The sequence below is a fragment of the Tachyglossus aculeatus genome, chromosome 20 (genome assembly GCF_015852505.1).
Source record: "Tachyglossus aculeatus isolate mTacAcu1 chromosome 20, mTacAcu1.pri, whole genome shotgun sequence".
Classification (NCBI taxonomy): Eukaryota; Metazoa; Chordata; class Mammalia; order Monotremata; family Tachyglossidae; genus Tachyglossus; species Tachyglossus aculeatus.
Genome location: NC_052085.1, coordinates 23,079,917 through 23,095,567, shown reverse-complemented (window position 1 = coordinate 23,095,567; position 15,651 = coordinate 23,079,917). Strand labels below are relative to the sequence as shown.

At 41.0% G+C, this 15,651-nt stretch overlaps 1 protein-coding gene across 1 annotated transcript in view; it reads left to right on the top strand.

The window, feature by feature from the left end:
- YAP1 (Yes1 associated transcriptional regulator) overlaps nucleotides 1–15,651 on the top strand; it is a 105,440-nt gene that overhangs the window by 63,503 nt on the left and 26,286 nt on the right. Inside the window, exons 4-5 of the mRNA XM_038761734.1 lie at nucleotides 2,994–3,107; nucleotides 15,385–15,566. Of these exons, the coding sequence (XP_038617662.1) occupies nucleotides 2,994–3,107; nucleotides 15,385–15,566 (296 nt within the window). The remainder of the gene's footprint in view (nucleotides 1–2,993; nucleotides 3,108–15,384; nucleotides 15,567–15,651) is intronic.

Sequence of the window (15,651 nt, the reverse complement as noted above, 5' to 3'; positions counted from 1 at the left end):
CGAATACATGAAACAAGCACTTAGAAGTATCATCTTTTTGAGATTTCAGAATAAACCTTAGAAGGCTTTCAAGACCTGGATAATCAAGCCTAGGAACCCATTTTGCGCTGTGCAAACAACATTGCATTGCGATTTCAGTACCCCTGCGAGGGAGTCGATTGATCAATGCTATTTACTGGACACTTAATGAGTAGTAACAATAATAATGATGATGGTATTTGTCAAGTGCTTGCTATATGCCAAGCACTGTTTGAAATGCTGGTATAGTGCTCTGTTTTAAGCAATTGAAAGAATACAGTAGAGTTGGTAGACGTGATCCCCTTCCTTCGAGGAGCTTGCAATCTAGTGGGGAAAACAGTTATTAAAATGTATTACATGTAAGGTAGAATCAATTTGGGATACAAAAGTGCACATAAGAGCTGTGTGGGGGGGGTGAGATTCAAAGTGCTGTGACAGAAGCAGTTATCTTGCTCTGTGTTTGTATTGTGCTTCCTCCTCTTCTCTGTCACTTCTATTTTTATGGCTAGACTGCCTAAGCCCACTTCTGCTTGCTGAATTAGTCCCAAGCAGCCATATAGAGAGATGACAGGAGAGAGAATTTTTTGGAACTTTATTGGAGACTGTTTCTGAACTCCACTGTCTTGAGTAGAATAAACAATTGAAGGATTAAGAGTTTATAAGGTGTCTTGCTAATAATTTAATGAAAATTCAGTTTTATGAGCATTTTAATTGTGATCTGCTTGAAACTCTTGAGGGCAGGATTTGGGTTTTCCAACACTATTGTATCGTATTTTCCCAAGTGCTTTGTACGGTGCTCTGTGAACAGTGATCACTCAATAAATACCACTGATTGAAAACTAATGCCTTCATTTTTGAAAAGTTTAAAGACTAATGAATAACAAATGTTCAGAGTGGTGAATGACACCGTACCTGATCATCAGGGATGCAAATTTCTGGGTTCAGTTTCTGGAGACTCCATTATTGCAAAATGACCCAGTAAAATGCCCTGGTGGAAGAGTTCATTCCTTGTCGGAACCGTAGGCGAGCTCGGACCCCAGTTTGTGTGCCCCAACAAATTTCCTGAGATCTCAGTCTGTCCGCTGTTGCTCCGGAGCTGTCTAAGGAAATCACCCTGATTGATGACCTGGTATAGCAAAAGACCTTCAGATTTGTCATAGACCTCAGAGAAGCAGTGTGGCATAGGGGATTGAACACAGGCCTGGGAGTTAAAAGGTCCTGGGTTCTAATCCCGGCTCCACCACTTATCTGCTATGTGACCTTGGGCAAGTCACTTCACTTCTCTATGCTTTAGTTACCTCATCTGTAAAAAGGGGATGAGACTGTGAGCCCCATGTGGGACAAGGACTGTGTCCAACACAATTTGCACGTATCCACCCCATTGTTTAGTACAGTACCTGGCACATAGTAAGCACTTAACAAATACCACAATTATTATTATAATAATAATAAATACCATTTTAAAAAAAGAAATAGAAGGTTCCTCTCTGGAAGCGCGTCTGGAAGCCTGTAGTCATCCTGCCTCACTTCCAGGGAAGCTACTACAGATGATCTTCTTGGGTCTGTGTAGCGCTTAGTAGAGCAGTTAAGAGATATTGCAGTGATATTGTTGTTTAAACTGTCAGCCCCATGTGGGACAGGCATTGTGCCCAAACTAATTAACTTGGATCTACCCCACTGCTCAGAACAAGGCTTGGCACAAAGTTCATTCATTTATTCATTCAATCATATTTATTAAACACTTACTGTGTGGAGAGCACTTTACTAAGCACTTGGAAAGTATAATTCAGCAACAGAGGTAATCCCTGCCCACACCAGGTTTACAGTCTAGAAGTAGGGAGACAGACATCAAAACAAGTAACAGTCATCAATATAAATAAATAGAATAATAGAGATAGACACATCAAAACAAGTAAACAGGCATCAATATAAATAAATAGAATTATAGATATGTACATATATACACAAGTGCTGTGGGGTGAGGAGGAGGAGGGGAGAGCAAAGGGAGCGAGTCAGGGCAACTTGGAGGGGGGAGGGAGCTGAGGAAAAGGGGGGCTTAGTCTTAAAGTACATAACAAGTATCATTACGATCATTTCCTCTAGACTGTAAGCTCATTGTGGACAGGGAACGTGTCTACCAACTCTGTAGTGCACTCTCCTAAGTGCTTAGTACAGTGCTCTGCCCACAGTAAGCACTGAGAAAGAAATGCCATTGATTGAAATGCAAACCATCCTGTTCACTTCAGTCAGTGAGGGCCATACCTGTGGCCTTACAGCTGTATTCAAGGCAACTGCTCTGGCCTGTAGACCACACTTTGAGAACCACTGAGTAAAAGAGAGCATAACATCTCTACACTACCCCAGCAAGTGTGTGTTCTTTTGGAATTGATCTTGTAATTTTTCCCTATTGCCTTCAACTTAACCTCCCCGAGAGATTTCTACAAGTCCACTCTGTGCTCCCGTCCTTGTCTTTGGGGTGGGGGGTGGGGGGACTTTCCACCTCATCCTAGCCAGTTAAATATTCTTTCTTATAGCTCAGATGTAATCCATCTGGCTGTGGTGCAGAAGCGGGTTCTGTTATGGCAGGCTTGCTGTACTGTTGGTTTTGTGACAAATGTTTTTTTCCCCTGAAGGGATTCTGCAAAAAGGAAACTTGTCAAATCACAATAAAGGACGAAAGCAGGTGTTTAAATCAAACCCCCCCTCCCACCCCCCGCACCCAGACATTCAGGTTTTTATTAGCTGTTGGGGAGTGTTGTAATCTAATTTTTTTGGATGCTTTTTCTCTTCCCTCCCAGAACATGAGCTTGAAATTTGTTTCATGTATTGTTTTGTGTCTGATGTTTCCCCCGCCCCCCCACCAACTTTTAATTTTTTTTTTAATTAGCTCTATCTTTTCAGCTGGAAAAAACAAAACAAAAACAAAAACAAAAAAACCAAGAGCCTACCATGAATTCATTCCTTCTATATTGCAGGCCCCCTTCCCGATGGATGGGAACAAGCTATGACCCAGGACGGAGAGATTTACTACATAAACCATAAGAACAAGACCACCTCTTGGCTAGACCCCAGGCTTGACCCTCGTTTTGGTAAAGGTTCATCTCAAACATTTCAGAGTCTTTCTGATTACTCTTGGGATCTGTCGTTTTGGGGGACCTGTGAGTGTGGAAGAGCATACTTAACTATGAAAGAGAGTTAGAAAAAAGTTGTTGTTTTTTTTTTAAAAAAAAAAGAATTAACTTTACACTTTCATCATTGCACTTGGTTCAGTTTTACATACCAGAATGCTTGAAGTCCATGCTTCATGAAGTCGGTTGCCCAAGCTGGGTTCCCAGCTTTTCAGGCAGCCCAAAGGTTAATTGACAAAATTAAGTTGAGTCCAAATCACTGTTCCCTGCAAGCCTTTATTTGAAGTAAAATGACCCTACTTAAAGGTTCCCTGGAATTATAATAATAATCGGGCTGTCAGCCTGTATTTGAAACTTGCTCACCAGCTCATAATTTCAGCTTTTCAGTGGTGCTCGTGAGGGAAAAGGAAAAGAAAGGCTTCTGTGGGGAGAGATGGTTCCCAAAAGGTCTTTAAAGTTTTCGGGGGTCTCTTGTCCTGCATAGAAAAACTAACCAATCACCTTGGGAAAGGCATCACATGAAATGGTTTAACAAAGCGTGTTTGGCCTTGAAACAAAGTGGCTTCTTTCGCACCTCAGAAAAGTGACAAACAAAAGTGATTCTCTTCTGCCCCACAAAACCCTTCACCCCCAAAGTTTGCACATTTTGACAGAGGCGAATGAGTTTCAATTTGCCAGGCTGATAGTTCACCGTTTTCTGATTCTTTGGGTAGGCTTGTGAGGTATTTTTCCAGAGCTGTGGAAAAACGAGTCTAAAAAGGAGCAGATCACTGTGGTTTTGAAGCTTTTAGTCTTGGACTCAGTGCAGCTAAATGGAAACAGTGTGCAGATCACGGAGTAGGTCAGGCTGAGGGGATACAAAGCCTTTGAAGCTTTACAGGAGTTGACCTAACAACAACTGTGAGGCCCTTTCGGGAAAGAGGCATTAACTCTGTGAATGCCATCTAAAAACACAACCCTGAAAAAAAACACAACCCAGAGCTGTTTAGGTTAAATAACTTAGCTGTCAGGAACTTTATGAGCAGTGGTGTCTACCTGAGCTTATGGCTTTTTAAAACACAACAAAACTTCCTTTACCCTCGTGGAAAAATGCAGAGTAGTCAAAACTGCTCAGTGAATGGCCAGCCAGGCTCTTAGACAGGTTGATCTCCAGTCGAGTCAAAAAGGTGAGCCTGTCCATTTTCACAGCTGTCCGAATTGGCTTGAACACTAGCCTTTGAGCACCAGACCTGTTTGTGTGTCGCAAAAGAAATGCAGTATGTTAGTAATTTGCAACTCCAGAGTCTATTTAATACATGAATACGGCCTTGTGGTTGAAATGGGAAACCGAGTAATTTAGAGAGGTAATAATGTAGCCAGCCATTTGCCACGACTGGAGAAATATAGCTCTGTTTCCCAAGTCATCTTTCTCACTGCAAACATTTGGCTTTTCCAGTTACATTTTTTGATTTTATTCTATTCAAAAAAAAAAAGAGCCTTGCTGCAAATATAAGAAATGTAAGAGCTAGTCAAGGGGCATCAAGTAAAGTCTTAAGTAAATAACAAAGGTCAGGAGCTTGAGCGAAACGTTTCATTTTTGAGAAACGATTTCAACTATGGTAAATAGCCTCTCCCTATTAGGAGTGGAACCATTTGTCTCGAGCATAGTTAAGTTCCAAAAACTGTTAACGCTATTGGTTGTTTTCAAAAAGAGGCTAGAAATGACCAATGGGCTTCATAAAGGACTTCTTCCTGACTTGAGTTTCCCTATTGGGGCCCACTGGGGAGGGAGGGAGAGAGAGAGAGAGAGAGAGAGAGAGAGTGTGTGTGTGTGTGTGTGTGTGTGTGTGTGTGTGTGTGTGTGTCCGTATGTCCCAGACGGGACTGAGAATATGCCAAGGCTTTTTATTTTGCGGTCCGACTTTTAATCTGTTCCAGACCTTTTCAGTCAGACAGCTCAAGTGAAACTGAAGGAGGGGGGTGGCAGAGGAGGAGGGCTCAAGAAAGGAGGGGGGAAAAAGCATGTGGGCTCCTCTGATCTAGAGTGACGGCAAATAGAGACAAGCTGCTAGCTGCTAGTGAACTACAAGTTTTCCCTAAACTCTGGAGTCGAACACATTGTCCTGCGGTTACATTTTATCTGTGCCAAGGAAATAGAAAATGTTGTTCTTCCTTTTTCTTCTTTCTAACCTTCTGGAGACGTGGTCAGCACAACGAGTGCTGCGTTTTTGTTGACATTAAGTTACTGGGCCTGACTCTAGCTGTTTAAAAATATGCATGGATTTTTTTGGGGGGGACAAATAAATAGGGTCATCTCCCAATTTGGGGAGAGCGGAGGTGGGGACAAATACTCCCTTGTCCTTCAAGCATTAGTTTGTTTTTTTTAGTGGAGAGTGGGGGTTAATATTTGTTAAGTGCATAATATATGTTAAGTGCTGTTCTAAGCGTTGGGGAAGATGCAGAGTAATTAGTTCAGGTATAATTCCTGTCCCTCACAGAGCTCCCAATCCAAGGGGAAGGGAGATCTGAATCCCCATTTTGAAGATGAGGCAGCCAAGGCTCAGAGAAGTCAAGTGACTTGCCATAAGTCACACAGCATGCATGTGGCAGAGCCACACTTGAAATCTGCTGTCTTAGCTGAACTCATCATTGAGAATACTTATCATTTTCAACTCATTACCTGCAACTGGAAAACTCAGAGCAGTTCAGAATGCCATGTCAGTGCATGTGGTAGAGTGAGTGACTGGCTCTTGTTCTCTAAAACATGCACTTTCTCTTCTCCCTGTCTCCCTAAAAATCATAGGAACTCACTTGTTACCTTTATGGGAGGCTGAGCCATTTTCACCAGAAAATCAAAAGTGCAATTTGAAAACTTAAGATAGTTGTTAGGAGGTTCTAGGCACAGGGATATTTCGGTTCTTTATCGAAACATTTTCAGATTCTGGACACAGGGAAATAGTAAATCCCATCGCAGCAGTCAAATACTTTTTTTCCAGAGTCTTTTTTTGTTTTAGTTTTTGAGACCCATTTTTATGGGAATCTTGAGTTCAAGCATTTTATTTTTCATATTGGAGCTTTTTTTTATTTCTTGTGTTAATATAAAATTCCAGTAAAATTGCTAATGAAAACACAAAAGAACTCTAATAGGATCTTAAAGGATGAAATATATATGCCAACACACTGACAGTTAATGGTCATATAGGATACTTTTTTGTTTCCATTGTTTATTTAAAAGGCCATCTTAAACAGGGTTAGAGATCAGGCTTTTGGAAATAAGTGCTGATGGTACCACATGAATAAAAATAAGTGCATTAGTTTTAAACAAAAGAACTTATTGGAGACATAGCTGGGGGAGAGGAAAATCTGACCTTTAAATCAACAATATTAAAAAAAAGATTTGAAGAGGCCTAACCCAGGATTCTAATTCTTGAGTTAATTAACATTTTGAAAACACAACATCACAAAAGGCTTGGAAGTTGTGATGCACTTCATTACTGAAAAGGAAATTGCATTTTTAATTCAAAATCAGTAATCTGTTTCACTTCCTAGTTTCTAGCCACTCCAAACTGATCTGGAAAAGTTAGAATCAGTGCAGAGCAGAAGATATTTCTTTCCTTTGCTCATCTTCCTTTCATACCGAGAGGTATGTTTCTTGCCCTTTTGGTGAAAAGATTTTTATGAATATGAGACCTTATCAAGGGAGCTGGGGAGGTGTGCGTCAATTGTATGAACCTTTTCCAGAACCAAATTATGTTAAATTATGATAATAAAAATACTTTTCTTTTGATAAGATACTCTTAATTGCCACCTGGTACATGAAGTTGTGCCCAGTTAATTGTAGGTTGAAAACACTTAAAATTTAATGACTAGAAATGGAAAGCCCATTAGTGGATTCTCTTATATGGAGTATTGATGTACCGATACCTGAATTTGCCCAAGTAAATTGTCTGAAATGCTCACATAAAACATGTAGGGTATTTTTTGTTTGTTCTTCTTCATCTCTTTCCTAACAAACTTAAATTGCATAGTGTAATGGGTAATAAAACCTATGAAGACACCACTAACTGCTTTAATTTATTAGTGATCCAATTTTGAACTGAGTAGATTTAGGTGAAGATGCGATGAAAGATCCTTCAGTGTATCTACGGAGGAGGGAATTGATGGTATTTGTTGAGCACTTACTATATGCAGAACACTGTACTAAGTGCTTGGGAAAGGACAATACAACAGAATTAGCAGACAAGTTCCCTGCCCATAACAAGCTTACAATCTTGAGGGATGTGTGGTTTCCTCAGGGAAGGCCATAAAGGTTATATCTAGGTTGTAGGCCCTACCAAACATTCCTCTGATATTATCCACCACTGGCGAATAGAAATTCAAAGTCTTTCCTCCCCAGCTCCTCTAGCGAATTCAGCCACCCTTGTTTTCCTCCAAAACCCATCGTCCTTACAATCTGGAGCCAGTTTTTAAATAAAGAAAAAACAAAGCCAGGAGTTTAATTGCTACATTTAATTTGTTGATTGGGCCCCATGGCAATAATCAGTTTGCGCATCACTGCTCCCTTCCAACATGCCAGGGAGGCTGGCAGTAGAGGACAAAACCAGGCAGACTGACAAGGCAGACAATCGTGCCGTCCCTTGCGCCGCATGGTTCAGTGACTTTGAACTTGGGGGCATTGCTGTTGACTCTGCTTGTGGTCCGTAAAGTTGTGTAGCAAAGCTCTATTCCGCCCGGGTTTGGAGCTGTGTTGGTTTTCCTTCTCCCTTATCCAGTATCAAATATCCCCCCTCTTTTACTGTGACCCACTTTGGGGCCAGTTGAGATCTGCAATTAATAATAATAATAATGATAATAATAAATTAAGGTACTTGTTAAGTGCTTACACCTAACACAGTTGATCAGGTTGGACACAGTCCCTGTCCCACATGGGGCTCACAGTCTTAATCCCCATTTTACAGATGAGGGAATTGAGGCTCAGAGAAGTGAAGTGACTTGCCCAAAGTCACACAGCAGACAAGGGGGCGAAGTGGGATTAGAACCCAAGTCCTTCTGACTCCCAGTTCCATGCTCTATCCACTAAGCCATGCTGCTTCTAAAACCATACACCCCTTGTGAAGCCACCAGTACCTACTGGAAAATGGGCCAGCTTTTGGAGAATGCCGGTTAATGAATTGCGCATCTGTGACTTGAGGTTTCTTAAAGTATTTTAAATTTGCCTGACTCCAATTTTCTTTAGAGGTCATTCTGCATCCTCCCCTTCCAATCCTGGACTCAACGCATGGTGTTGACTTTGCACCTAGAAACTCATGAACTCTATGGTTTGAGACTGACCCAGGCCCATTAGTAATTATTGAAGCTCTATTCTTTAGTTTCTTGTCATGGAAATAATAATAAATCATGTTATCTACCCAGATGGTGTGCTGGTAGGGGGTGATAGTGAAATCTTTTTGAATATAAAGTGCTTAGAGAGCACTTAACCTGTCAATGCCCACAGATACCCAGAGAAAACAAACATTATTCTTCTTGTTCAAAATTTCTAATTTCTCTGTTTTTCTGGGTGCTAGACTCTCTGAATCCCCAAACTCATCCATCCTTTTGGCCCAAGTCTCCAGGGTCACCTTTATTGTTAATAAGTAGTAAGTCTTTTAGGAATATTTTGAACCCTTAATGAACAATTGGTTGGTTGATTATTTTAATGGAATATCAGTGTGCTTTGCTGAAGTTGTTTGTTTTTGTCTTTCTGAAATACAGATAAATTCCATTATATGGAATGAGTTAGCACTGAGCTTTTGGTGAATTACTGAATTTTCTGGAGAAGTCATTCCTGAGAAATTCCCCTTATGAGTTCTGGGTTATCCTTTTCTAAGCGGCTTAGTTTATTGTGGGTGTGAGGCACAACTGTATCCTGTGTGTGTGTGTCACTTGCACTTGGGTCTTTACCCCATAAGTACTTATGTGCATATTTTAAACTTTCCCATTTGCTCTCTGTCATTTTAATGCCTGTTGTCCCCCTCTAGACAGTAACTTCCTTGTGGACAGGGAACGTATCTGCCAACTTTGTTTCTTTTGTACTCTCCCAGTGTTCTGCTCCGAGCAAGTGCTCAATAAATACCACTGATTAATGGACTAGTAGTGACATTTAAGGGTGCTTGAAGAAAGAGTTCTCCTTACCTTCTGCATTCATTCGATGGTATTTCTTGAGCACTTACTGTGTGCAAAGCACTGTTCTAAATGCTTGGGATCTTCCTTCCATTCTTTCCCTGTGGCTACCACTGACTGATCATCCATAAATTAAAACAAAAAACAAAAAAAGCCTTTTGGAAGCAGATTAAATTTTTGTTGTTGTTTAAGAAACAAACTGAAATTGAAAACTTGCTACTGACTCATTGTGCCTCTGATAAGGCATTTATGTTTGTGTTTGGGGCTAGTCATAAAGAGGTGACTAAAGAGCAATGAATTTGAAACATTGGGAAGACTTATCCTTATTACGTTTTTCTTCCCCACTTTTCCTTGGCCATTTGGGGACTGTGTTTGTATTGATAGTTCAGATTTGCTTTTAAAGGATAGAGGAATCTTTTACGTTGGTAAGGGCTCGGCTTACAGTCTAGAGAGAAATCTTAACCCACAATAAAGCACACATACACTCAGTTCTGCATTGTGACATTACATATTAAGATAAATCCACGTTAAAGAAATCTTGTATCTTGGAATGCTGCCGCCCCCCCCCCCCCCCACTTTTTTTTTGGTATGTTATTTATGAAGCACTTACTATGTGTTGAGCACTGTTCTAAACCTCCTTGACTAACAAAGAGCACAAGCACATAGTTGCAGCCGTTTCTTTAACACTGCACTGAGTTCTATCCAGATGGACTGTAAGCTCCTTGTGGGCAGAGAACGTGTCTACAAACTATGTTGTAGTTGCTCAATTGCTAAGTGCAGTGCTCTACACACAGTAAGTGCTCCATAAATACTGTTGATTGATTGATACAGTGTCTGAACAGCATTCCCTAATTCCTTACCAGAGTTCTATCCCAAATACGTGGTGAAAACATGCCTTATGGAAGCACTGAAGTTTACAAAGAAACAACCCAGATATAAAAGAGAGCAGTTACAGGGTGGGATAGCCAGGCATTGTCTGTGCTATTGCAAATCCTCACCAGAACAATGGGTCTTTAAATATATAACTTATGAATAGGATTCCATATTAATGCTCTGGGGAGTGTAGGCTTGCCTTCATGGGTCAGGGTATGTACTATAACCATGTATTGTATAAGCATATTTTTTAAACCTGATGTGGAACTGGTTTCATAAAACCCAGTGTAATGTACAGCCTTGCTCCAATCAAAGGTGCTCTCCTTTTAATCATAGCGTATTAATGGAAGACCCTCTGTATGTCTCTTCCTCTCCTTAAAAACTAGACTTGAACCCCATTTCCCAGCAGGAAAGTGGTAGCTTCAGAAGAGAAAGGGTGAAAAGTAAGTTAGAACACTTTCTCCTCCACCACCTCATTTAGCTGCCCTTGGGTCTTGACCCAGGATGTTTAATGAGGTGATGAGGAGAAAATGTTCTGCCTGGTTTTTAACCTTGTACCACGTTGTACTATTTGGAAGTGGTTTCACCACAAAGGGTTTTCATCATGGCTGTTTGGTGGGGTCGGAAGAGATGGATTGGGTAGAGAGCTTCGGATTGTGATGAATAGTTATTCTGAAGACTCTTTGGAGCGCAGAGCCCCTAACTATTTGAGGTGATAGGGTCAGTTGGTATTTCTTGTTCTCAAAACAAGGTTTTTGAGCATTTAAGTGTTTTTTGCATTGTTTTTTCAGTGCATAATCAGGGCCCTCATGTAGAAAATGAGGAATGGGGAGGCCTGGGCCCCAGATTCAATCATTCGTATTTATTGAGCACTTACTATGTGCAGAGCACTGTACTAAGCACTCGGGAGAGTACAATACCACAGAGTTAGCATACACATGTGCTGTGCTGACAACAAACTCGAAGTCTGGAGGGGCAAACAGATGTTAATATAAATCAGTCAATGGTATTAAATTAATTGAGTGCTCACTGTGTGCAGAGCACTCTACTAAACACTTGGAGGAATGCAGTAGAGTTGATAGGCACAATCCCACTCATTAGCAACTGAAAATCAATGGGGTGAGACAGCCATTGGGAAAGTGTGTGGGGGGGTGGGGGGGAAGGAATGTAAGCAGTTTTAAGGTAGGTAGAGAAACTATAAATTGGGGTGGTGGGAGAACACAGGTCCATCAACAGCGAGATACCAGTACAAGTGCTTAGTACAGTGCCTTGCACATAGTCATAGTCAGCATCAATTGGTGCCAGGGAGGGGCATTGACTATTTTAGTTCAGCTGAAGTAAAAGCTGCCCCCATTATCACAGCCATCTCGGAGGAAGGAAAGTGCTGAAAAGAATGCCGGCATTATAATTCGATATTCCTCTTGCAAAAAGAAAAAGCCCTTAAAGAAGATTGTAAATGGAAATTTGTGACAAGCAAGGAAGACCAGAATGAGGCTACAAAAACTAGCCGCAGCAAAACCCTACCTCTGTTTGAAGGGTGGCAAGAAGTGGTAATTAATGTGATTCTGCAAGGTAGACATCTTTACCGTGGTGGGGAATTTGGGGTTCCCAATATAAGATTATGATTTGGTAAGTAACTTTTCTAAAGGAGAGGGAAAATATTAAACTTACCCTAGGCTTTAGAATTGAAAGTGTTCGATGAGTTAAATGAGTTCAAAAACATCCTTTCCAGCCATTTTAGCACCATTATTCAGTGGGCCTTTGAGTTAATAATTGATTTGTCGACTGGTGATCTAGTAATTTGCCTCCTTGCTCTTATTTTGTCCTAAGGTGCTCAGTTCCTGGCACTAGCAAAATTCCCAGAAATAGCTTATCATCTATTGATCACTCAGTGTTTATTGTGTGGAGAGCACTGTATTAAACACTTGGGAGGCACATAGGTAGGCACGTCCCCTGTCCAGAAAGAAGCAACATGAAGTAGTGTATAGAGCACAAGCCTGGGAATCAGAAGGTCATGGGTTCTAATCCCAGCTCCGCCACTTGTCTGCTGTGTGGCCTTGGACAAGTCATTTCACTTCTCTGGGCCTTAGTTACCTCATCTGTAAAATAGGGATTGAGATTGTGAGCCCCACATGGGACAGGGACTGTGTTCAACCCGATTTGCTTGTCACCACTGCAGCGCTTAGTACAGTGTCTGGCACATAGTGAGTGTTTAACAGATACCATTATCATCATCATCATTATTATTACTAAAGAACTTACAGTCACTGGTTATTATTTATTATGGTCTTTTTAGGAACAGCATTCTCACAGGTTCGTAATAAGTATAACCTGTACTTAATGATAAATTAGAAGGCAGTAAGCAAGTTGCCTGCAACCAAGTGATGATTTTCTTTCTTTGTATTCCATCCTGTGGATTCTGGTAGGAACTGGAGTTGTAACCAGTTCAAGGAATTCTTCTGTACCCATTGTGAGTTGGCATTTAACCTATTATTAAAACCTGTGCAGCTTGAAAGGTCGTGGGAGCAATAAACTCTGAAGAGTTGGGGATGTTTAGAAAAGCTGGTCTGAAAAATTTGCAGTCTCCAAAAAGGACCTTTAATCCTTGATGCTGCAGGGAAAAAATTACTTTGAACCCTGAAGATTCAGAGGCTTGAAGGAAATAGTGACATTCGGGAACATAACTGAAAGTGACTCTCCTAGTCGTTTGTTTCCCCTAATAGTTGATTTATTATTACATTAATAATAATAATAATGTATTTATTAAGTGTTTACTGTGTGCAAAGCACTGTTATAAGTGCTGGGGAGGTTACAAGGTGATCAGGTTGTTCCACGGGGGCTCACAGTCTTAATCCCCGTTTGACAGATGAGGTAACTGAGGCACCCAGAAGTTAAGTGACTTGCCCAAAGTCACACAGCTGACAATTGACAGAGCCGGGATTTGAACCCATGACCTCTGACTCCAAAGCCCAGACTCTTTCCACTGCGCCATGCTGCTTAGAAGGCTGGGCTGTGCAGTTGGCTGTTGAATGAAGCTGAAACAGATACTGTTTTAGAGATTCTAAGGAATACATCTGCTTATTTCTGTATTTTAAAGTTTTAACAAATTGAAACTTGGTTATTTTTGATAACCAAGAACAAGTACTCTAATGTGGAAAACATTAGGGTTTCTGTAGGGATTGTAAAGGTGGGGAAAGGGTAACGCTATTCTTCCCTCCTCTCACTACCCTGCCCCCTCCTGTCCCCCAGAAACAAAGCCCCCTTTGTTTCTTGTCTGCCTGTGAGGTCTTTGCTACATAGCCCAGCACTCTGCAGAAATACTTAACATACTCAAAAGGTAAAGAACAGGATGCAATAGGGAACTGATAAATCTTAAGTTCTAGTAGATAAACCAGGCTATTTGCCTTTGAATTAAAGCCAGTTCAAGTCAGGTTGGTAAGCAAAGACCAACTGGAAATTATTTGTGTCCCAGAGTTACCACACTGAAGACTTCCCCCAACAAATGTGCTTACACAAAATTATACTGATAAAGCTGGTTTCGTTTACCCCTTCTGGTTCCCTTTGGGTCCCTTCATTTCTCCCCTGGATTCCCCATCCAAGAGTCTTTTGATATCCAAACTGAAGGGTAACTCCCTTTCTTTTCCCTCCCCACAGGAACAAAAACCTGCCCCCGAGGTGTAGTGCCTTTAAGTTTTCAATTAACCCAACTGGGAATGGTTTAAAGATTATGAAAATGAACCTGTAACTAAGAACAAGTGCTTCCTCCTCCATTTTAGAACTCAATTTTCTGAGGAATGAAGTGCGATCATTCAGTAGGTCTTTCTGCTCTCTTAATTTCAATAATGGGTTTTTCTGTTTCAAAAAAAAACAACAACAAATGACCAGGCTATGATAAAACCAGCCCCTTCTACATGGCTAGAAACCATGGAGAGAGAAAAATGTCTGGCTGTGACATTTTCTGACTGTTTAAAAAACTACTGTGGACTTTGGTTTTTTCCCTAGATGTGGACAAACCATTCTACACCAAATAGTTCTTAAGGTAAAGCAATCCTTTGTAGTGCAATCATTTTAAAATACTCCTCTTTTACTGGTGTTTTCTGTAAGGATGTTTTTTCTTCTTACCAATCAACCCCTCATGGGCAGGGAACATATCTACCAACTTCATGTATTGTGTCCTCCTAAGAGCCTAGTACACTGCTCTTCCCACAGTGAGTGCTCAGTAAATCCCATTGATTTGATTTACTGCCACTGCTGCCCCTTTGAACAGCCTGGATTTAATATGTAGCTCTGTTAACACTGACTACAGGCCATCAACTGTTTACAACAGAAATGGAAGTTGGCACAGTAACTATGTGATCCTATATTTATCCTAAATGTATTTAGTTTCCGTGACCTACAGAGCCGTGTTGCTGGATAGAACACGTAATCAGAATTACATTGGTGCTGACTTGGCCATTTAACCATTTTGACTTGTGATTGTGCAAGAAAGGGCTATAGGATCCATAGCGTTTTGGAAGCAGAAAATAGGAAAAAAAATTGGACTCCGTTTATAAGTCAAACTAACAGAAATCATGCCAGAAGACTTCAACATGATTAGCTTCTAAAAAGGCTTAATTCAACACCCAGTTTACATTCTTCCATTTACCAAACCCTGCTCCCCCCAAATCTTCTCATCACCTTCTGTCAGGTTTTCAGGTGATGAAACATGAAGCTATTAATTGAGGTTACTTTTACTTCTCAGAGTCAGCAAGTCCTTGACATAATTTAAGCTGTTTTGGCTTCCTGGCTAACTTCTCTATGCCTGAGTTACCTCATCTGTAAAATGGGGATAAGACCGTGAGTCTCATGTGAGACAGGGACTGTGTCCAACCTGATGACCTTGTATTTGTCCCAGCACTTAGAACAGCGCTTGACACATAGTAAGCGCTTAACGAGTACCAAAATTAGTATTATTGCCATGCTGCATTGAATCCACAAATGATGTAGAGTTTTGTGGATGCACACGTAACGAAATCTGTTCTGATTTGCGTGGCAGAGAATGACGTGTAATGGGGAACGACTGCTTTTTTAACCTGTTCCATACTACTGTTATAGTAGTTCCCTTGGTACTCAGCTGTTTTTGAGTGATAATTCTCAGTCAACTGCTGCTTCTTGTCTTTTGATGTGCGGTTTTTTTGTTTGGTTTGGTTTTTTTATTTTTATGGACCATATCTTTGCTCCCTTTTAGCCATGAACCAGAGAATCAGCCAAAGTGCTCCAGTAAAGCAGCCACCCCCATTGACTCCCCAAAGTCCTCAGGGTGGAATTATGGGAGGAGGCAGCTCAAATCAGCAGCAACAGATGAGACTGCAGCAGCTGCAGATGGAAAAGGAGAGGCTTCGCCTGAAACACCAAGAACTGCTCCGGCAGGTGAGGCCACAGGTTAGAAACCCACCTTCCACTTTTCTTCATTTTTCTATGTTTGTGATGTTCAGCATGGCTGGTTCTGCTCCGC